Source organism: Muntiacus reevesi, chromosome 19, assembly GCF_963930625.1.
Source record: "Muntiacus reevesi chromosome 19, mMunRee1.1, whole genome shotgun sequence".
Taxonomy (NCBI): domain Eukaryota; kingdom Metazoa; phylum Chordata; class Mammalia; order Artiodactyla; family Cervidae; genus Muntiacus; species Muntiacus reevesi.
In genome coordinates, this window is record NC_089267.1 from 53,230,283 (window position 1) to 53,255,537 (window position 25,255).

General features: G+C 35.3%; 1 protein-coding gene across 6 annotated transcripts in view; it reads left to right on the forward strand.

Annotated features, from left to right (window-relative positions):
• EPHA7 (EPH receptor A7) overlaps positions 1-25,255 on the forward strand; it is a 199,461-nt gene that overhangs the window by 140,337 nt on the left and 33,869 nt on the right. For all 6 annotated transcript variants that reach the window (XM_065911294.1, XM_065911295.1, XM_065911296.1 and 3 more), the window contains exon 6: positions 24,333-24,457. In XM_065911294.1, coding sequence (XP_065767366.1) covers positions 24,333-24,457 — 125 coding nt within the window. The remainder of the gene's footprint in view (positions 1-24,332; positions 24,458-25,255) is intronic.

A 25,255-nucleotide genomic window follows, 5' to 3' on the forward strand; every position in this document is an offset into this window, starting at 1 on the left:
GAAAATATGTGGAGATATTTTATAAAGCTGTGGAATTTAAAAGTATGCTATCAGCAAAAGACTAAGTAGCCTAATAAAATAGAACAAATATTTCAAACACATACAAAATATGTAACAGCAGTGATAGGGTTAAGTAAATAGTGCTATCAAAACATTTATGGTACTGTACATAATAAATATTTCCATAGAATAAAGAAAATTGTGAAGAGAAGAATATAACAGACAATTTTGAAGAAAATATAGATGACTGTCTTTATGACCCTTGATTAGCAAAGGAATTTCCAGTAAGCTTGGTCCATAAAGAAGAGACTGATAACTACTATAAAAGTGAAAATACAAGCCACACGGTGGAAGGAAATGTTATGTACATCTGAAAAAGGGGTAGTGTCCCATGTTTATTTTAAAAAAGAAAAATTGCAAAATAATAATAAAGCAACCTAATCAAAAATATGAAGCTGAAGAATCAGAAATGGTTCATAAATCAATTAGAGAAATGCAAAAGTGAACAGCAATAGAACATTTGATACATAAGTAGAATAAGATATTAGTTAAAATATAACAGAATATTGTGTTGTAGAAAACATAAAACATGGAGAATTTGATAAACTCCTAGTAGAAATTTATAAAATGGCTTAAAATAACATAGCAATATATATCAAAATGAAAATTATCTTATTTTTGAAGTTTTAGTACACACAGAAGTTCAAAATGGTTCACTGTATTATTGTCAGTAATTAATTACAAACAAAAATGGACATTAACTTAATGTCTGTAGGAAATAATGGCTGTTGAATAACATATTTTCTACTTTTAGAACTTGTGGGATTTAAAAAAATGTAATCAAATTTTGTCCAAAGTTTGTTTCATCTCTCTTTCTCTGTCTCTCAATTTCTGAACGGAATTACACTTATTTGGAAAGGTTTTTCCCACAAAAAAAAGTAATTAAAAAAACCTTTAAATCTTAAACTTAGAAAAAACCATCAAATTAGCCAAAGGAATTTTAAATTTTTCAGGTAAAATTCAATAAAATATGTGTAAACAAAGATATGTTTGTATTCTAGTTTCTATAGACCTCCAAAACTTTCACTTACTTTCACTGTCAAATGGGGGTCTTCACCTATTAGCATACACCTTGCAAAGTTGGATTTAAACTAAGCATGTACAAATAATTGTTAGAGGTATATAGGTTTTTCAGACTGGGAAATTGTAATTAATATAATCATAGATGGTAACCCAAGATGATATGCATTATATGTATATATCCTTTGAAACAAAGCAACCTTTAAATTTATAACATCAAAATTTATTTTTAAAAGTTTGTATATGTTGGAAAGCAGTCCTCTTAATAATAAAAGTCAAACTAGTTACTTATGAAAAAAATATACATTTCTTCAACACACATTCTTATTCTTCTTCAGTATTAGCTTATTGATAGATATATATAATTTCTGATACATCAGAATTGAGTTTATTTTCTTACCTGTAATTGTCATTTGATTTAAAGTTAGCCACCTTAGTGCATTGTTCCTGACACATTGCCCATTTAAGAAGGTAAGGAAAATCCTTATAATTACATGGGGGAAATTTTAGTATATTCTATTTAGAGTCCAAAGTTAAAACCCAGACTATATTGTCATCTCCACATTCAAAATCATAGTGTATTAAGACTTTTTCTACAGCTAGCATCCTTGAGGTTGACATCTTCTTGTGACTGAGTAGATAGCAGCAAGAAATTCAATTACAGCAAGCCGGCTCTGTCATTGCACCTGTCTGCTTGCGCAGGAAATGATTTGTAAATTGGGCTTTATCTTTCCCATCCCATAAATCTCCTGTCCATAATTGACACTTGTCACCATAGATGAATAGTGTGAGAAAGAAAACAGAAAGTAAATGAGTAGCCCACCGGGGAAAACGATGACTTGTTGCCTTTGGGAGTCATTTACAAACAGCAGTACCCACGGGCCAGAGTTTTTATCCTCAAGCAGGTGGCAAATATTTTGCAACTGAAAAATGCAATTCCTGAGCTGAATCACAGTGCAGACAAGAACAAAGGGATGATAATTAATATATAACATTTTTCCAGAGCACATAAACTTGTCTTCCCAAGAAAATAGAAGCATTTCTTGGCTAGTTGTGATGCTCATGTATTGCCGCTACACATTTGTAAATATCAGGTTGGTGTCTGACCTGTCAAATGCATTCATGAAGCAAGCATTTCGGCTGTCTTGGGAGTTGATATTGTCACTTGTTACACAACTCAACATCAGTTCAAAGTTGTTTGATACCAGTGTCGACAGATTGGTTTAAAAAAGACATGGGAATAACAATGTTTTCTTTCAAATGTAAAAGAAAGAAACAGGAGATTTCATAAACATGATCTTGGGAGCAAGCTCTAACTGTAAATATATAACAGATAAACCTTTGTATCTAATTTTCCTAAATGGCTAATTTAATTTTACATTTCTTTCTGAATCTTATCTCGTATTGTGAAATACTCATATTTTAAAACAACAGAAAATATTTTATAATTTATTATGATCTCTTGGTATTAAAATATATAAATATTCTAAAAAACCGTTCTCAAATTATCACCAAAATTTTATTAAAAAATATAACCACAAGTGAAAATAAATCACAGAGCAAATATTTTACCAACTAAAATATAAAAAACAAAAATCTTTATTTATGCATCATGTATGGTTTTGACAGTCTTTTCTACATATTACCTGACATTTTAATAATTCTTTAGTGTATAAAATTTCATCAATAGTTTTAAAAATCTGCAACTTGTTTTTAAGAACAAAAAATTTGTCATTTCTTTTGAGTTTTGCAAGATCCAGAATTATTTCTTTCACTTTATATTTTACAAATATATTATAACTTTTAAAATATATATATATATATATTCTAACTTAAAAGGATAACAACTTCATCATTCTCTTTGTTCCCACAGATCAGCACAAATATAAAGTTTATTTCTTCTAAAATAAAAGCAAAAGATTGGAAGTGGCGCAATTGCAGAGCATAGCTTTAACTTGATACCTCTCCATTATCAGCTCCTATCACCTATGGTTCAAAGGGTTGTTTGCCTATATATCTAGTGTTTAGAGAAACTGTCAGCATCCTGTTATTTTTGTACTGCAAAATGAAAGTTTGAGTGAGCAAGTTGCTTCTCCATAGTTTATTGTTAGTATAAAATAAATGATTTATGTATGCCTACTTTAGTATTCTGGTCTTGTAAACACAGTAGGGAATTACTTGGATATTGATCTAAAGCAGTAGGTAGTTATAGCATAATACTGTGGTACTCCATAGCTCTTTATCAGGGTCAACTTTGTCATTTGGCAACTTAACCAGAGAAAGAAAAAAAAACCTTTCAACACGAGTAAGGCATTTTACCTGCCTTTTCTCAGCAGTTTTCCAGTAACAAGTATATCTCCTATTTTTATCTATTGAGTGTATTGGTCTGGACATAGATATTTAAAATACTAAGGTAATATCAACAATACTAGGCAGCGTGGAAAATAGAGATGTGGGTACTGCTGCTGGTTTATTTTTAAAACTTCTTTAAGTAGATGCATTGCTTGTCCAAATGTCAGAAAAGGCTTTCAGTTTGTTCCACAAACGTGTATGAAGTTCCTGCTTCGTGTGTGTTCTGGGCAGGGTCCCGGGATGTAACCATGAACAAATACAGTCACTACCCCAGTGAAGCTCGTATTCTGTAGGGGAAGAAATTGTATAAACAGGTCATTCCCCTCCAAGAAAGTCTTAGTTGCTCAGTCGTGTCTGACTCTTTCTGGCCCCATGGAATGTAGCCTGCCAGGTTCCTCTGTCTATGGAATTCTCCAGGCAAGAATACTGGAGTGGGGAGCCATTCCCTTCTCCAGGGGGTCTTCCTGATCCAGGGATCCAACCTGGGTTTCCTGCATGGCAAGTAGATTTTTTATCTTCTGAACCACCATACAAAATACAGAGAAGTTGAGCTTTCAATTGTCTTAAGTTATGGACGGGAGCCTCCCAGCAGGCTAAGATAAGGATTTCCATACAGAACAAATTGAGCAGTCATAACTATGGACTCATGAAATAGCATGAACTGTTAAATAAGGCAGAGACGTCCCTGTTAAGCTAATTTAAAGGCATTTTGCTATTTGAGGTTTTTTGTATTTCCATACAAATTGTGAAATTATTTGGGAGAAGGCGAGGGTGGGATGTTTCAAGAAAACAGCATTGAAACATGTATATTATCTAGGGTGAAACAGATCACCAGCCCAGGTTGGATGCATGAGACAAGTGCTCGGGCCTGGTGCACTGGGAAGACCCAGAGGGATCGGGTAGAGGGGGAGGTGGGAGGGGGGATTGGGATGGGGGACACATGTAAATCCATGGCTGATTCATGTCAATGTATGACAAAACCCACTACAATACTGTAAAGTAATTAGCCTCCAACTAATAAAAATAAATGAAAAAAAAAATAAAATTAAAAAAAAAAGCCTAGAAAAAAAATATAAAATAAAGGCATTTTGCAATCCTGACAGATAGATAGAGAATGAAATGACAGGTACGTGATGCTGGAGAAGTAAGCAGAGGCCAGCGAGGATAGACCTTGTATGCTTGCTCATTTTAAGACAGCTATCGTTTTTTCTATATTCAGTTTGCTAAGCACTTCTTATCTTTTCTCATTTAATGCTTTTAGTGCCTCCTTCAAATGACATTATTCCTTTGGACAGATGAGAAAACTGAGGCACAACGAGATAAAATCAAAGGTTACAGTAGGTGTTATAAAGAAATGTTAAGGCCATCCTTTCAAATAATTTAAAAGAATAGCAAATCAGTATATTAACAGACAATTTTCTCTTATCAGAAAACACTGCATTATAATTAATACCCAGAACTTAACATGTAATAATTTATTTAGTAAATAGCATTCTTACATTAGAATTTGCATGGATGGTTTCACATTATATAGAGCATTTATCAAGTCTCTATTAACACAAATAACAAAAAGAAACGAAATAGGATATAAAAATTGAATAAGTTAGTACATCTCTGCACCTGAGACCTGAACATAGTATATTCCTGTGGATCCAAAGTAAAATACTCAAGGTTTCAAATATATTGTATTTGGAATATTTACATTACAAGATGCCAGTTTGCATTAGAAGAAAATAATGTCAATGAGTTGAATAGAAATATTTCTACTCATGTCATTTTGTAAAGTCAATTTGGCATGCTTATTTTTTCTTTAATTTCTTTCTTTCTTAGTATTAACATTTACTGAATGATTGCTAGTTGCTAAACATTGTGTATGTGATTCATATTTATTATCTATTAAAATCTCTGCAGTATCCTTACATTTTCAGTTTTGCAGATGAAAAATCATGTGCTTTGGAGCAGTTTAGCAACTTGACAAAATAACAGAGCTTGGATCAAATATTTCCTGTGTAACTTCAAAGCTTGTGAAAGTTGAGTGGGGGGCACATCTTTATTAATATATTTTCCATTTATCCTAATTATGAAATTATAAATTATCATCTATGAAAACAAAACAATGCCCAATCATATGTTTGGTGAAGGTAGTTAATTTAAAGCATGAGAAATCAAATTCAGACTGATTTGAAACTATCTTTCCTTCTAATTCTGGGGCGTAATGAATTCACATGGCATGTGTGTGTGTGTGCGTGTGTGCGTAGGTGTGTGTGTGTGTGTGTGTGTGCGTGTGTGTGTGTGTATGTATGTCCTCAGTCTCCAGGTGTTCTTTTGCACCTTACCTAAGAAATAATGTGCAGTTTTTCCAAAGGATTAATGGTCGGCTGCTAACAAATGGCTTCTTGTTCCTTGAACACATAATTTGGTAGTCTGATACCAGAAAATGATTCCTTGTCTGTTATTTAGTGGTGAATTAATCTATTCTGCAAATACTTTATTTGGCCATGTTGTTAGATGCTTAATGATAATTCTTTTTTGTCTTTAACTTAAAAAAAAAAAACAAAAAATACTAGAACTCTGTTTGATTCAAATGTTCTTATTTTAAAATACCGTAGAAGGAACTTTCCAATCAAAATGAATTCTTAATAAGTGCAAACCGTACAGAATCCACCTTTCATTTTTCATTGATATGTAACACAAAATATGTTACACGACTGCTTTTGTTTGTCATCCAAGCCAATTTACAGCAGAAATAAAGGATGTGTTCAGAAATATGAAGGAGTTTTCCAGAGAAGTGTACCACTGGTCAAATTTTATTACTGGACAGAAGAGAAATGTTCTCATTTTAAAGAGCAATTAAGCATTTGTTGGTCAGTGAGTTGCAAATATTAAGTGAACATCAGCAGGTTAATGCTTGCCACAAAGACAGTTAGAAGACATTTCAATATTATATTAATTGCGTGCAGTTGCATTTTTTGTTTTCTTTTGTTTTATGATGAGGAAAAAGCAGATTTGTATTAACCAGGAAGTAGAATTACCTTAAATGAATTATTCACATGACTTTCCTAGTCACAATAGACGGTCATGGGCACTCAGGAGAGCGTGCTCTGGCGCTGAGTGAGGTGAGGCTGTTCCGTGAGTGGGCAATGGAAGGAGCTCAGAGCTCTGCGTTGCTCCACCTCTCAGACACAGAAGCTGATGCTCAGCCTCGGTGCTCGTGCGTGGGTTTGTTGTTTTGTTGTTGTCCTGTCGTGTCCGACTCTTTGCGACCCCATGGACTGCAGCATGCCAGGCTTCCCCGACCTTCTCCAGGTAACCTGGGTCATCTGTATTTGTGGGTAGTCTATTGATTTAAGGCAAATTTATCTAAACCTGAGTAACTAACCTAAAACTAAGAGAGAGAGGGGAGAGAGAGAAAAGAATAAATCATTTTTTTTCTGTTTCAGAGGAAAATTTTAGGTCAGAGTTTTGTAAGCAAAAGGAACTATGAGGACATTAGTCTCCCAAAATTAGACCTGACAAATTGACTCTCAGAGTTGAAGAGACATCTAATACTATTTCTCTCATACTGGCGTTTGTTTAACTAGAAACTGAAGAGTTATCAATTGCCTCTCTTTATTAAATATGGAGTTTATTTTTAAGAGAATATGCACCAATAAAATTTCTGAGATTGCCATAAAGCAATGAGAAATATCTTTAATGTATGAGTCATTTATTTCACAATACCATTCTGTAGTTAGTACATTTGCAAATCAGTAGCAATAAAATTATCAACATATTGGTCATAAAGTGCTTTTAATTATAGATATGAAAAGTTTGTATATGAATATAGTTATATATATCTGTGTATGTATCACATGTTCACTTATAGGATGCATGACTTTGTAGTTAGATACTATAAATGAAGATCTATAGTTTTTTGTTACATGAAAAATTACTTAAATATTGATATATTTTATATATTATATAAATATGTATCAATTTGAATAAAAATAATTTTCTTTTATAATTTGAGAACATTTTGCTTTTTTATCCCAAATGGTTTAAGGCCAGGATAACAGGTATTAACTAAAATCCTTCATGATAATGACCACTGAAATAAAAATTGGGGGAATTGAAGCTAATATTTTGATGACTTTGTTTTATTAACAAGTATATTATTTATAACCAAAATTTTGTACATCCTATGACTTCATATATGTATATTCCTAATCCTGAGCAGACACACAGAGCAAGACATAATGAGGGAACTTGATTGCATTGGAAATATTTTAATAAAATAAAAGAACACTCATAAACCATAAGCAAAATTATGCTTATTTGAATAAATAGTTTGAATGTATTGGTATTAAAATTTGTCTTACTGATATATTGAAAAATACCAAAAATTAATCACCAACTTTTAAGTTGCTCTAGTATAGAATGGTTTCACCAATTTATTTCTCTCTCTTTTTTTAATCATTTGGCATTTTGTGATGTCTCTCTCTTAGAGAATTGCAATAGACATGGCAAGTAGTAGTCAGAAAAAAAAAATCTGATCTTAAGTACATATTTAACTTTGCAAAGTTCTGCAAGGTATTTTCACACTTTAGTTTGAGAGAATAATTAACCTAGAACAAAGAAAAAAACAGATTTGCATCCTAGAGGAGATTTTTAGATAATTAAGAACTATAATTTGTTCATTAAATCAGAAGTTAACATGTACCTAAAGGCTGGCAACTACGATAAACAGTGGGGACATTTTGTTGTCAAAGTCAAGCGTGTTCCCCCAGCCTTATGGAGCATACAGTCTAGTGGGGAAAACAGATATTCATCAAATAATTATACAAACATATGTCAATTTCCAGCTCTGAAGTGCCGTAAAGGGAAATGTTTAATTCCGTGCCTGCAGTGGCTTCAGTCCTGTCCGACTCTTTGTGACACTATGGGCTCCTCTGTCCATGGGATTGTCCAGGCAAGAATACTGGAGTGGGTTGCCATTTCCTCCTCCAGGGGATCTTCCCAACCCAGGGGTCAAGCCAGGTTCTTTGCCACTAAGGCCACCTGGGAATGAGCATACAAAGTAAGTTGGGTTGTATTCAGTCAGAGAAGCTGGAAAAGATACTCTAAGAGGAGCAGTCAGAATGAGGTTTTATCTGCGTGTGAATGGGAATTTGTCACAGCTGAAGAACAGAAGTATAGGACGCACAGAATGTGGGGCTATTTATACATGGTGAGGCTGGAAAGTTGGAGTAAGTAAGTCATGTTAGTTTTGATCCTTATTCTAAAGTCATGGAAAGCCCATTTTAAACAACTTTCTTTAGATATAATTTGCATACTATAAAATCCACCCCTTTCAAGTGTATCATTCAATGGTTTTTGGTAAATGTGAAGTGTTGTGTAATCATCACTACAATAAAATATTAAAGTATTACCATTACCTTAGGAAGGTATCTCCGGCCCATTTTTGGCCTATCCCCATATCTACCCCTAGACCTAGCCAACTACTAATCTAATTTCTGTCTCTCTAGGGTTGTCTTTCTAAACATTTTATATAAATAGGATCATACAATGTGGGTCTTATGCATCCAAGTCTTTCAGTTAGCATAATTTTTTGAGGATCATTCATGTTGTACCATATAGCAAGTCCATTCATTTTTATGGAATGAATATATACTGTTCCTTCATATATATTTCCCTCATATAGTATTTCATTTTATTAGTCAACAGTTGATGGAGCTCTAGGTTGTTTCCAGTTTTGGGGCTGCATGAACAAAATTGCTATAAATATTCTCGTTTTAAGTCTTCACGTGGATCTATGTTTTCGTTTCTCCGGGATAGACTACTAAGAGTTTAATTACTGTGTTATATGGTAACTTTATATCTACCTATTTAAAAATTGGCCAAACTGCTTTTTGAAAATAGCTGTTATATTTTACATTTCCCACCAACAATGTGTGAGAGTTCTGGTTTTTTCCCATCCTTGCTAAGACTTGTTATTACCTGTCTTGTTGGTTGTAGCCATTCTAGTTGGTATCAAGGAGTGTTTTAATATGGCTTCAATTTGCATTTCTTTAATGACTAATGAACATAAGCATCTTTTTATACAACCTTCCGGAAATTTGACTATTGCTTGAGGAGAAAAGGCTTGCAAAGGAAACAAAGGAATTAACCACACAGATAGGGAAAAACTAGAATAATGTGTCTTGGGAGCCAAGGATAAAATGAGAAAAAGTTAACAATATTAATGCCGTTGAGAACACAAGAAAGATGAGGATTGAGAAAGTCCTTCCATGCGGTTAGACTGAGGGTATTGGTGGCTTATCCCACCAGCTGGATGAATGAGGTAGACTGAAGCCAGACCGAAGAAGGTTGGAGCATGAATGAGTTTTAAAGAAAGGGAGAAAAAGAATCTAGACAACTTTTGGGCACCTTCAGCCATAAAGGGAAGAAGAATAATTCCCTGGGAGATGGACGGGGGTATAGGTTTGAGAAATAATTTAATTTTCACAGGGGAAACCTGTAAAATCTATTAGGTCAAATCCAATAAAGAGGAAGCGATTGTTTACATAAAAGAGAAAGGGTAACTGGTATGTGATAAATGTATCCAGGTACTTAGCATGTACTAAGTGGCTAAAATATGCATGGTAGTATGTCCCTTGCTAGTACTGTCAATCAATTTGAGACTCTATTTCACATAGGAATTTCTCATGTCAAATGGTTAAGTGAAATAATATCATTTAAAGGTGTTCTTACAAAATGTTCTGTTAGTTAACGTGCTATTCATGATGTCTAATAAATGGTTTCTCTCAAAAGAAAAAATGTTTAAATCACCTGATACGACCTTTTCAGACCTGATTGTTGCACTCTTCAAGTTTTCTACAACTGTCTGGTCCTTCAAGAAAAAGTTTTACTTCACATAATTCCCTGATACAGCCAAACAAGGAAAAAAATTTTTTTTTCTCACTTTACTCTTGTGTGCGTGAACGCTAAGTTGCTTCAGTCATGTACAACTCTTTGCAAACCTGTGGAATACTGCCCGCCAGACTATTCTGTTCATGGCATTCTCTGGGTAAGAGTATTGGAGTGAGTTGCCATTTCCAACTCTAGGAGATCTTTCCAGCCCAGGAACTGAACCCAGGTCTCTTAACTTCTCCAGCATTGACAGGCGGGTTCTTTACCACTAGTGCCCCCTGGAAAGCCCACCTTACCTTTAAGTTCAGTTCAGTCGCTCAGTCGTGTCCGACTCTTTGCGGCCCCATGAACTGCAGCATGCCAGGCCTCCCTGTCCATCACCAGCTCCAGGGGTTACCCAAACTCATGTCCATTGAGTCGGTGATGCCATCCAGCCATCTCATCCTCTGTCCTCCCCTTCTCCTCCTGCCCTCAATCTTTCCCAGCATCAGGGTCTTTTCCAATGAGTCAACTCTTCGCATGAGGTGGCCAAAGTATTGGAGTTTCAGCTTCAGCATCGGTCCTTCCAGTGAACACCCAGGACTGATCTCCTTTAGGATGGACTGATTGGATCTCCTTGCAGTCCAAGTGACTCTCAAGTCTTCTCCAACACCACAGTTCAAAAGCATCAATTCTTCTGCACTCAGCTTTCTTCACAATCCAACTCTCACATCCATACATGACCACTGGAAAAACCATAGCCTTGACTAGACGGACCTTTGTTGGCAAAATATTTAGAGATATCATAAATATCTCTCTAAGTCCCAGTTTACATAACCTTTTTTTATGCATCATCTAATGCCTTCAATTAGGAATCTGAATCACTTTCCTTGATCTGTTCTGTTCTATATTCAGAAGAGAAATTAATTGAGGAGGCTGGGAGGATAGGAATCAAGTGATTGATCTCCCTTTCTCTTGCTGTTGGGAAGACAAGGCTGGCAGACACCTCCAGTTTCCTCCCTGTTATCAAGTCCTTTCTTCTTATTTACCATCCTTTTTTTAGAACAGCAGTATACTCTGCTTAAATTATAGAAATCCATGTCCAGCCTAGGAAAGAAGATGAATGAGACATAAACAAAAGATTGCTAGAGCTTGCTGAAAAAGTTGCTTTTCCTTATTTAGACCTTGAGCATTCCACACTGCGTTTTCATTGCATGCCTGCAACGTGGATGTTATTTCTGTAGTTGCAGCAACCTTAACACATTGCAACATTTAGGGAAAGGCCAGGAGAATCTCTGTCCATCCTTGAGCCACTGAACCCAATAGAGCAACAGCCTATCTGTGAAGTATATTCATTTTTGAATGAGAAAAATAAAGAAAAAAAAAAAAACAATTTAAACCATTGTTTGGGTTTTCTTACTTGCAACCAAACAAGCTCCAACTTAGAAGTGACAAACTTTCTGAAAAGGATGAGATAATAAAAATTTCATGCTTTCTAGGCCATATTTTCTTTTATAATGCCACACTTCTTGGATTTTAGCACAAATGGCACCCATAAACCGTAGGTAAGCAGGTGGATCCAGCTGTGTTCTAGTGAAATTTTACTTGTGAAAACAGGTAGCTAGCCAGATTCGGCCCGGAGCCATAGACTTCTGCTCTAACGGATGAGGGTGAAGCTGGGGACATCATTGTCCTGTGCTTGGGTTCTAGTTAGTCATTGAGAAGGAATGGTGGCAGGAGACTATTTAGGAAGAAAGTCAAATCGCCGTATATGAAAGATGAGGGCAGGGCAGAAGCTAAGCAAATATTGATCAGTTTCTGTTTCTGGCTAAGAGACATCAGTATTTTGGGAGGATTCTGGAAGATTTTGATTCCTATATTGAAGTATCTGTATTCAGTGGTAATCAGAATACAGATGGGCATTTGATAAAAATGGGCAAACCCATTTTCTGTTTTGCATATTCACTAGATTAAAGCATAATTGTTTTTAACTTGTTTTCTATACAAATGTACAATATTTTAGCAACATTCTGGGTCAAAGGTGTTTCTTGGCTATCCTGGCAATTTAAATGCTATTTATGATACTGATTTCCATGGAAAATGAAGTCTAAATTATAAACAACTAAACTACAAATTAATCTCTGAAACCAAACTTATTCCTAAATTGGTAAATCTCCCTATATATAGCCATTCATTATAAACCAGATTTTCCCAGTGCATAAAAGTGACTCTTTGAGTATTAATTGGCTGCTATAAGAAATTGCATTAATTTTGTTTTAGTACTAAAATGCTGTTTACTGAATTAATACCACATGGCACCATTGGCATTATACAGGTTTAGGATATTTAATGCAGCTTTCATTTATTCCTAACTTCCTAGGCAGCAGAAACAACTTTAAAATACAAGCCTCAATGCTAGTCGAAATGTATTTAGCAGACTCTATTAAACTAAGTGCTTAGTTTGTAGTAGGTTCTTGAAATAAAGTAATAAATCTTGACTGGTGTTGAGAACTTATTATTAAGCAATATGAATCTCTTAAGTTTATGCACTTTGGAGATGAAATATATTCAGAGTACCTGGAGCATTTGGGATTATAACATTTTTTAATTGCACATTTTAGGTTAGATAATTTTAGTGAGTTTCGAAACACTTTAGGTTTCCTTCGTTTTCTGCCCCTCCATCTCCTCCACCTTTTTCTCTTCCTCTTCCTCCTTTTACTTTCATCTTCTTCCTTTCTTCTTTTCCTTCTTGAATAATCAAACTTTGAATGGAGAATTAAAATTGAATTAGTTGTAAAAAACACCAGAGTGATGATTTCTGGAAAAAATGTTAAAAAAGTGACAAAACCACTAATGAGGAACAATAGCTGCAAAAATAATATTGTTAGATAATATTTAAGAAAATATATTGATTTGGATACATGTGAGTTTTAGGCCTAGAAAGACACAGGCAGAAAAAATAAACTGTATAGTGGAAAAGTATGAAATTGATGGCAGCCAGAATTTAATGACATTTGCTGTTCTCTTTTAACTATTATCGAGAACTTGGGATAGAGTAAAAGAATGGTGTTTAATAGTAAACTCTCATACTTACTTTTGCTGTATTTTATTTTGTGTTATATTACTTTAACACATGCATACCTCTTTGTAAATAGATTTGCCCTCAATTAGAAATATGAATTTCAAGTATAAATGATTTTTTAAATGTTTTAAATGTATTTATTAAAAGTAATTCATAGATGCACATTGTTTATACATATATTTATATAAACATATATATAAATATACTTCAATTTATTTATACATGGGCTTCCCTGGACTCTTAGTGGTAAAGAGTCTGCCTGCTAATGCCGGAGACATGGTTCTGATCCCTAGGTTGGGAAAGTTCCCTGGAGGAGGAAATGGCAACCCACTCCAGTATTCTTGCCTGGAGAATCCCATGGACAGAGGAGCTTGGCAGGCTATAGTCCATGGTGTTGCAAGAAGAGTCAGACACAGCTTAGCAACTAAACAACAATATTCTTACATAAACACTCATCTATGTGAAACGAACATTTGATGAAACTGTATCACTATATGTAGAGAACTCAATTTTTATGGTTTCGTTTTTTGAAATTTTGGTTGTAATACATTATGCTTATTTTGTGATGATGAGAAATGGTGGTGTACTGGAAAAGGATTTGGGGATTAAAAATTCAGTATGGTCACATTGTAAGCACGCAGTTCGCATTCAGTAGTATAAGTTTTATTCTAATGGAATAATATGATTTATTCTGCATGTATATTATTAATGCACTGCTTTAGGGCAAATCTCACATCTCCTCTTTATTTAATATTCTTTCTATTGACAATGTTCCTCTTAAACAACCTACATGTTACTTAAATAAATGCTGTAATGCCTGTGAAAAGTAAACTGAATCTTCAGATTTGCAGAATGTTGTTATAATGTACAGAACAATATTTTAAATATTATGTACCTATTTAGGAAGAGGAACAAATGAGCTTACTTAGCTACATAGTTATATATATAAATATTAGTATATATTATTCCATAACTTAAGAATCATTTATATAGTTTCATTATATATATACTTTTTGTCATATTGTAAGGAAATAAAGTTACAGCATATCAAATAAAAAATAATTTAGAAGTCTATTTTTAATATAATCTGAAAGAAAGTATATTCATGTTATAAAGAATGTAAATAGATGGATGTGAAAATTATAATTAAAGATACCCATAACACAAAGATTTGTAGTATATTAATGTTTCAAAAATTGCTGACTGTCATTACAATATTTCTGTCATTAAAATACAGTGTTATTCTCTATTTATAATTAAACACGTCCCAAGGTCAAAGAAAATGTACACAACTGAAAAGGTTATTCTGTTGACCTGTAAAGGAGGTTTTGGCCATTAACAGATGTATATACGTACATGCCTATATATTTTATTCTGTTTAAGCATTTATTTTCATTATTGAAAAGGTCTTCTTGTAGGCTATAGCTATCCCATACTTCCTTATAAGTCACTTTTATAACTAGTTCATCATTAAGTAAGAGTAGTCACATAGTTGACCTTATAAATAAGGTAGTTTTTAATTCTGGATTCATGGAAAATTAGATGGAGTCATATTACTTGATAGACCACAAGCAAAAGTATGTGGATTTTTTTAAGTGATCAAATTAATAATTTCCCCACCACCCAAAATAGGAGAGATTGCTTCATTTGTATTTTTCTCTCAACTTAATATATAATATTTTGAAAAGAACATGTGTTTGTCCTCTTTTCATTTTGGCAGTCGTTTGATTTTTTTCAGTGATAAGTTCCTTCTAACTGACTTAACCTCAATGATTTTCTGTTTAATGGCATGTATAAAATAGAAAGTATAAATTATAGAAATTGGTCATTTCTAAATTACTGAAATTGTATAAAACCTGTCAATATTGAAAAACCTCACATTTGCCAGCATTTATTATAGACAACCCTGAAATTCTACATTGAATTGACAGTTTATTTTCCTGCCAAAGCTTCAGAGCAATTGTTCTCAAACTTAGCTGTTCATCAGCTTCATCTGAGGACCATTTGAAATAATTATGCCTGAATCTGACCCCAAGATCAGTGTATTCTGGAATGGGTCCCAGGCATCAGTAAGTCTAACACAAACAAAATAAATGTAGAATAATAATAAATATACATTTAATAAATATACATATTTAATATACATATAAATATACATATAATATATACATATAATATACATATAAATATACATATAATAAATATACATTTAACATGTAGTCATGTACTGATTTTCCAGGACAGTTCAATTTATAAAGTATGTACTCTGATTATAGTTGTTTTAAAGCGGAGAAAACCGATGCTCAAGAAGTTTTGTTCATTGTTCATGATTGCATAATTTGCAAATAAGTGATGGAAAACGCACACACAACAGACTAACTCATGATCCCGCACTCTCACTCCTTCCCTCTACTGCTTTGCCACATTTCCTGACTTCAAGGAGCATCAGGACAACTTAGGAGATAAATAGCTATAAATTAATTGTTACATTGTGTAGTACTATCCAGGAGGGAGATACGGTTTTGGAAAAAAAGTTCTCTATTAGCTGAAGCAGATGAAAAATGAGTCAATGAATTGTAACTTATTTGTGGAGGCCACCAGAGAAAAAAAATCATGGGTCCAGTCTTGAACCTGGCTCTGTTACTATTTGTGATAGAAAGTTATCTCATGCAGGTTATAGACACAATATCACATTCTTGGTCATTAACTTATGTAGTTATACCAGTCAGATGGGCTTTCCAGGTGGCCCTGATGGTAAAAATCCACCTGCCAAGGCAGGAGACGCGAGAGACCCATGTTCAATTCCTTATCATGAAGATTCCTTGAAGTAGGAAATGCAAATGGCTCCAGTATTCTCGCCTGGAAAATTCCCTGGACAGAGGAACCTGGTGGGCCACAGTCCACGGGGCTGCAAAGAGTCGGACACAACTGAATACACAGACTTATACCAATCAAACGCTGAATTACAGATGATTTTTGGAAACAATGAAAGTTTTATGTGTTTTACTCTTTACTGCCTCCCAATAATTTGCTAGCACTTGGTACATATTTCATCTATGCTCTGGTATTAAATTATGGATTCAAATTTTGCATATTCATGTTCTAAATTGCTTCTTACACTAAAATCCCCTTGAAGATGGGTCTCGTCATCCTTGTCATCTGTACAGTAGTTTGCGCCAGGCTTAGACGCTCAGCCATGTCCCACTCTTTATGACCCCATGGACTGTAGCCCAGCAGTCTCCTCTGTCCACGGGATTCTCCAGGCAAGAATACTGGAATGGATTGCCAGGCCCTCTTCCAGGGGATCTTCCCAACCCAGGGATAGAACCTATGTCTTCTGTCTCAAGTGGATTCTTTACCGTCTAAGCCGCCAGGGTGGTACAGGCCATACAATACTTTAGTTATACTATTATCAGTAGTGAAAAAATTATATGTTAAATTTTAAAATTAATGAAACATCAGAAATCAATAAAAATATTGTTATAGTGATCTTACCTTCTGGGCATTTTAGTGTAACAGTGAAGTGTACTTCAACTAATGCTAAAATACTTTTAAAAGTCATTGCTACTAAAAATGCTTGTATGTGACAAGTAGCTTGCACCAGAAAAAACATGATCAAAGAGCCTGTAAAGAAAAATAAATGCTTCTTTTTGAAATGTTGCTTCTTTAAGAAAGTTCTGCTAAGAAAAGAATGTCATCTGAGCAAGAACAAAAAAATGCTTGCTGACTTAGGTGTACCTCTCACATAACTTCATCATCTCCTCATAGGCCAAAGATTTGCTTCTGCAATTGGGGCAGCCAGTCTGCACTTTGAGTGGCACTCTCTAAAACATTTTAAGTAATAGTAACTTTATTTAGCCCCAATTTTCTTTGATGAAGCAATGATTCTAAGTGAGTTTTAATAATGGCATATTTTACCTGTTCCATCTGTATAACCTCACCTACCTCTTTTCACCTGCTGGCACTAAACCACTCTGAAATGTTTTATCCTCCTTATGATTCATATTAAATACCAATTTTCCAGCCGTTTTATTGAAGCATAATTTATAGGAGAAAGAGATGGGAGGGGAACATGCTTATATTTATAAGTGTCTGGTCAAATATATCAATATTACATCCACAGACTGGAATACAACACAGCTGGTTAAAGAGCAATGCATATCTGTATGTGTTAAATGATACAAGTTATAAAATATAGCACAAATGAAAACTATCAAGGTTTTGAACTATTAGAATGATATCATCCCTGTCTTCTAAAATGCATCCCCTAAGGGTCTTTTCATCATTATGGCCCCTCCTGGATTCTCAACCAGCGTTAAGTGTGAGGCGTAACAGCTTTTCTGCTTCTAGTACCTGCTCTCAAGAAGTGCCAGCACCTAGAATTATTGCAGTATAGTTGAAAAAAGGCATGGGATTAGAATTTTAAAATGTGATTGCTTCCAAAATCTTCCCCTTTCTGAGTGGATGCTACATAATTTCCATAACCCTCAGCTTTTCCATCAATAAAATAGAACAATGATACCTACCGTCACAGTTATAGTAAGGAAGAAAGGAGGTGATATATCATGACTCAGATAGAAAAGAATCCAGCTGCCATGTGGGTTCATACCCAGGGTTGGGAAGATCCCCTGGAGGGGGTATGGCAACCCACTCCAGTATTCTCGTCTGGAGAATCCCATGGACAGAGGAGCCTGGCGGGCTACAGTCCATGGGGTTGCAAAGAGTCGGACACAGCTGAACCGCCAAGTATAGCAGAGTGTAGCACAGCAAACTGTAAATGTATGTAGAAATGCCACCATGCCCTGCACAGACTAAATGCCAAATACTTATTGACTAGAAATGAACTGGCAAAAAATATTAATTGTTGATTGAAAAGATAGATGACATGTATGACTCAATATCAAGACCTCCTTAACCTTGCTGAATTGTCAGATTGAAAGTGAAAGTCACTCAGTTGTGTCCATGTTTGTGACCCCATGGACTATACAGTCTATGGAATTCTCCAGGCCAGAATCCTGGAGTGGGTAGCCTTTTCCTTCTCCAAGGGATCTTCCCATCCCAGGGATCGAACCCAGGTCTCCAGCATTGCAGGCAGATTCTTTGCCAGCTGAGCCATATTAGGTTATAATTTAGTTATTCTTTTCTGGGTAGGACTGGTGTGAATAGTACATTTAGTTCTGGACACCTGCCTAATTTGTACCTACCTATTTTTACAGTAGTTTATTTTATTTGTGTTAATAGTTACAATTACATTATAATTCTATGAAAATACAAATGCACCTAGAGTTACAAATTAACTCCCTCAGCAATTAATATTTTAGGCAGCACTTAACCACAGATGAGCAGGAGTCCAGATTCATGTTTCGGACTAATGGCCATAGTAGCTTTCATGATAACCCTCAGGTCTTTGCCCTTTAAGGCATTTTAATAGAGAATTACTATTCTAATTAGTAATTAGGCTTACTAATTCCTATAGTAGTTAATTAAACATCCAAATAATTGGTTACTTATCAACTGATGACAGAAAAAGATTTATTTTCAGCAAGATGTATTAGTAGATCATTTTTACGAAGATGTTGACTGTTACTTAAAGAACAAGGCTCTTTTTAGTTGATCCAATAGCTGAGGAGTGACTTTTGTTGTTCCTGTGAAGTGTTTTATTACCCTACTGGAATGATATTGACTTTATTCACTTGGCTGATGGGCTTCCCAATTGGAGCTCATGGTAAAGAACCTGCCTGCCAATGTAGGAGACTTACGTAAGAGAGGCGTTCCCTGGGTCAGGCATATCCTCCGGAGGAGGGCATGGTAACCCACTCCAGTGCTGGTGCCTGGAGAATCCCCACGGTCAGAGGAGTCTGCAGGCTACAGTTCACAGGGTCACAAAGAGTCAGACAAGACTAAAAAGACTGAGCATGCGTGCTCGCAGTGGGAATCTAAAAAATGTCAATAGATGCAACAACTTGTGTAGCAAAAGATTTCTACACAACGTCATACCTGTTGAAGTACTTGTTGACCCATCTTACCTGGTTGTATTGTTTAGAAATACAAATATTATTTTCCACTCACCATTCTTTGCTGATATTCATTGAGAGCATTTAAATGTAGTGAAAATAACAAGTATCCACAAATTGCTTAAGTCCAAAATCAAATTTATGAGCTTCATTGAAGTGCTAATCACAAAAAGAAAGTTTCTTCCAAGTGTATGATGGAGATTTCTTTTCTATAAGATGTGTTTTGAGTCCTAATCAAGATCAACATTCCCTGACTCCATGTTATTTCAGTGTAAATTTTGGTACATCACACTAGTAACCTACCCTATCACTAAACTTTTTTCATCAGCTTTGTTAAAATCCAGCTAAGCCTATTTTTCCTTTACTGTGTATATTAATTTTCTGCTGTTACCATACATTGTTACCACAGAAACTTAACAAGACTCATTTCTTATCTCCAAGTTCTGTGGGTCAGAAGTCTGTGCACAGTGGGTCTGTGGGGTTCCGCTGGAGCCTCAACTGCCAGCCTAATGGGTGGAAATCAAGTTATCAGATGCGTTGGGGGCTTACCTGAAGACACTGGTGAAGATCCACCAGATCTTCTCATTGATGATGTCAGAATTCCAAGTCCGTGCGCCTCTATCATGGTTTCTATTTCTCTGCCTCTGACACCTGTGGCATGACTTTGATCCTCCAAGACTGCCCTCATATCTTGGGTTTCCCACGCATCCCCTCCAGCGATGGCAGGCTGAGTCCTTCTCATTCTTCACGTCTCTTTGGCGTCACCTTTTGCAACATTTATCTAACCCTGGGTGGAAAAATCTCTCTGTTCATAAGGGCTAGTGTGATTAGATTGGGCCCACTGGAAAAAGTCCAAGAAAATATATTTATTGTATGGCCTATAATTATATCTGGAGTGTCCCTTTTGCCCAGTAATGTTGCAAATTTACACAGTCCAGAGATTATAGAGTATGGACTTTGGAGTGCCATTGGCTGACTACATTATGTTTTAAAATTGTCTTTCTCCTCACTTTGTGCTAGGAAATGTTTCCGTAAGTATAGGTAAGCTTACTATTTTGGTGGGGGTTGGGGGTAAATGGAGCCCTTATAAGTCCACAGATGGTGATGGTTTAGTCGCTAAGTTGGGTCTGACTCTTTGCAAATCCACGGACTGTAACCCTCCAGGCTCCTCTGTCCACGGGGTTTTCCAGGCAAGAATAATGCAGCGGGTTTCCATTTCCTTCTCCAGGGGATCTTCCCAACCCAGGGATTGAACCCAAGTGTCCTGCTTGTAGGCAGATTCTTTACCACTGGGCCATCTGGGAAACCCTATGTGTACATTCCATCTTGTAATTTAAACATATTTTTTAGTACTTGGATTTTAATTGAAAATTGAGATCAAAGATCATGCATGAGTGCTTGCCTCTAAAATCTCTGAAATATTGATTGGTTCAGGTCTGTACATAAACCCACCATTCTTAATGATTATTTTCAATTCAAAGACTCATACTAACGATCCCATTGCCCACAAATTTACCTTTTGGCATGTTATTCAGCTTGTGCTTTTCTGTGGCATCAACTTTATCAACTTTGTTTTTATGCTGTTGAGATTTGCCACTTTATTTTTTTTTTTTTAATAAATTTTTATTTTTCAGTGGGTTTTGTCATACATTGATATGAATCAGCCATAGAGTTACCATAGAGTTTGCCACTTTAAAACATAGAAACCATTTCTGTATTTTCCAAGATCATCATTCACTGTCATTTTATGGACTCCAAATATGTCCCCAATAAGTCTTGAGAATAATTAAGGGCAAAATGTTCCATCTGTTCCTTCAGTTGAAATGAATTTTTGTATGTGAATATTTCTAGAAACTTGGGTGAGAAATTAATCTGTTAATCATTTTTTAGAAATCCTACTCAAACTCATGTTTAAAATCTCACCTGTTTTCCTACATTTTCCAATGAAGGAAATTTATTATTGCTATTTAATATTTATTAGCTTCATATTAATTCCAATTATGAATGATTTGATTTCACTTTATTTTGAAAATTATAATGTAAATGTCATAATGCCATTTTGGTTCTTAAAGTATGGATATAATTTGGTTAGTTGTATGCATATTCTTTTCAAAATGAACTTCAGATTGTAGTTAATTGACTATTTTGGTGTAAGAGCATATTCTTAGTGAAACTGTCACAGTGTGATTAATTTATTAGATAAAATATGTTAACCATAGAAATGAATGTGTTTTAAGATTTCTTTCTTCAATTTTACTTCTATGTATAACTTTATCTGAAAATAATGACTGTTAGAATCTGATTAGCTTAGAGATAATTTTGTTTATAAACTATACATCTTGTGAATTGTATATTCTCTATGCCTGAGATTTTGAAACACAAGGGAAGATATTATCAATTTTTATGTACCAAAGTGTTGTATTTGAAGGACATAAGACAGGGAGAGATTTTTCCTATCATGCAGTTTATCTATTCTCAAGGGCTATGTGCTAGTACTTCTGTCTCTGACTTAAATATGTGACTTGATGCAGTATCAGCAAGGGATAAATTTTTTAAAATAAGAAATACACAGGAAATCAGGAGTACAGTCACTGACAGATATGGCTCCTCATACAAAAGTGCCATAAGCTTCAAAATACTATATATTTCAAGTGCATTTTTTGGCGTCTTTCCCCCTCAATCCTCAATTATCATCATTTTATTGGTAAATTCTTTTTCAGGATGAAATAATGAGTATAATGTTAATGTATAACTTGCAGGAATTAAGCCTCATTCTGTGCTTCTATCTTGCTACAACATGTCAGAAACCAAGTTAGGTGCATTCATATCTGAAGTCTCCACGGAATCTGCAGGATTCAGTGTCTAGTCTCCCTCATCTTACGGTTTAGGAATAGAAACGAAGCAAAATGTTTTAGTTTGACTGACACTTCCAAATCACATGAAGCCACGTGTGTTCCTAAAAGAGACCTAGAAATTAGCCATAACCAACCTCCATCTAACCTGCTTCCAAATGGCACACACCACGCCGTGCACCCTGATGGGAGGCCCAGCAGCCCTGAGTAGTTTATGGATTGGCTGTTGTAGTGTTCTCAGCTGTGTTGCTTTCTGTTTTTTAACTGATAGAAAGTAAAACAGAGGTGTTATGGGGCTTCCCAGGTGAAAAGAACCAAGAGATAGTGGTGGGACTCCTGGGTCGAGAAGATCCCCTGGAGGAGGGCATGGCGGCCCACTCCAGTATTCTGGCCTGGACCATCCCATGGACAGAGGAGCCTGGCGGGCTACAGTCCACAGGGTCGCAAAGAGTTGGACACGACTGAAGCAATTTAGCATGCAGCACGCACAGATTTTATGAGTGACTTTAAGTAAATTAGGCTATCAGAGATTACTGGCTACGTATCAATAAGATCTTATCTCACCACTAGTTGGGGTTTGTGTTTCCCAAGGCTGTGGTTTGGGGATGCAACTTTTTGAACCACACAGTTGCTGAGATGCTAAAAATGTTTTGAGTGGAGAGATAAATCACTTTAGAAACAAATATTTCTTCATTGCATATATTAAAGTTTTAAAAGTCATGGAAAAAAAATAAGATTTCATATTAGAAATTGACTTTATTGGGAATATATCAGAGACACAGTTAGTCTGTAAACAGTCTGTTGAGTACTTCAGCTGCATGCCCCTAAAGGGAAAGTTGTTCCACTTAATCTGCCCTAGTTATGCTTATGTTAGTAATCTGAGAGGAAATGGGAGTCATGCATCTTCTGGGTCCTTCCCTCAAAATCGCCAAGCCAGAAAGCAGTGACAAATGTTTTTTTCTCGACACTGATATAAGAAAATATTAAGAAGTAGAAGAAACAAAATAAAGCCAAAGGGATAAACATCAGAAGCTTGCTTAAACAGCTTTAGCCCCATTTAATTGCTTTTCTGTCAGCAGGATTATTAACAATTTTGGACATCTGAAAATTAAATTAACAGCCTGAAAATATTTTACAGAATGAGATAGAGCATGATACATGAAACATAATGACCCCACTGAAATTCAGCCAAGCCAGTGTGACTACTCACTTAGACAGAGAAGACAACTAGTTAATCATCACTGAGCAAATTAGACAGAGCAAATTAGCTTCCTACACTCCACAGTCTTAGCTACCAAGAAGAGTGTATGCCACTAATTAGGGTGAAAGAATTCTAAGCGTATTATTATCTGTATAGAAAGAGAAAGCAAAATTGTAGCTTGAATTACTTCTATTAAAGCTCGAAGCCTAGGTTATGTAGGTATAAATTACGTGTGCAAGCATTTGTGTGTGTGTATGTGTTCACACTTACATATTGATATTTAAGAAACAGAAACCTTAGCATTTTCTTGCATCTTGACCTAATGAAGTATAAAATTTTTTTCAAGGTTAATTAGAATTCTTTGGGAACACACTCACACACACACAGACAGACACATGTCAAACATAAAACCATTTCTTTTAAAGTGTGATTCCTTTCATTAAAGATGAAAGTAACCATTCCGTATACTTTACCTGGCACAGTGTTAAAATTATTTTTTCTTTTAAAAATTGTATTGGCATTGTATATGAAATAAATATTTGGACTTAGTTTATCACTGGAGATTAATCTGAAATCATATTTCGTAGCCTTAATTAGCATTTATTTGCTTAATTGTCGTTCTCAACCCCATCGTTTCCATTTTTCACTAACTTGAACAATGCTGTCTTCTGCTGTTTGCACTTTAATTTAAATTTCTATTAAGGTTTATGAACAGTAATAAGGTCCTGCTTGAATATGCATTAGCTTTTGAATTGTGAGCTCTGAAAAGGTGCTTTCTTTTACCTTAATGGAACTGGCACAGCACGGGACTGATCAGTTGTGACATTTGATGCGAGGCATCCGGTGAATTTTCTCATTGTTTATTGACACATTTGTCCAAACAGCTCCCTCGCAAGTGAGCGGAGTAATGAAGGAGAGGGTGCTGCAGCGGAGCGTGGAGCTTTCGTGGCAGGAGCCCGAACATCCCAATGGAGTCATCACCGAGTACGAAATCAAGTATTACGAGAAAGTAAGTGCTGAGAACTGCTGAAACGCACACCACGCGTGACGCCGCTGTGGCCCATGCCCCCTACTCCACTGTCGACTAAAGCTGGTCATTGTAATACCCACTGTGTGGAGCTACTTCAAAGTGGATAGTTAATGCCAGCCAATCTTAATAACCCTCTGCCTGAATCTCTGGCTCATTAATATAATGATGGTTTCTGTGAATTAAGTTTTTGTGTTACACCAGTGAAAATATTCCACTAGTAGTGTGCTTAGGCATTCAAGTTTTGATATCCTGATTATTAGATGTAGGATGTTTAGTCCCAAAGAAACCTCAGAACCCAGTGTGTCTTTGAAAATGTTTCTTTGAGGTTATCTGTTTGAGCCCTTCATGGCTTATGTTATGTATGTTGTTTCATTGATAATGATGGTGGCCTCAAATAATTTAGTAATTTGAAAAAAATAAGACTCTTTTCTGTAATAAACTTGTAGTCAGGTGATTATATTTCACTCTGTTAAATTCCTCCTGAAGTTATACTAATCATGCTAATTATGTCTATCATTTTTTTATACTCCTCTCTCCGTGAAAAAGTAGTGTGGCTAAAACTCAAGTGCTGCTCCTTCAATCCCCTGTGATGGCTAAATTTTAGTAGATAGTAATGTAACTCCGTGTTTGAGTTTATTTCCTTCTGACCCATCTAGAGAAAGACAGAAAGACTGACACACCCTTGTTCACAAATATTCTAGGCTCCGTCTCACAGAAAACCTGATTCAAGGTTTGAAACATGGAACTATTATTATTACTAGTAGTAACAGTAATAAT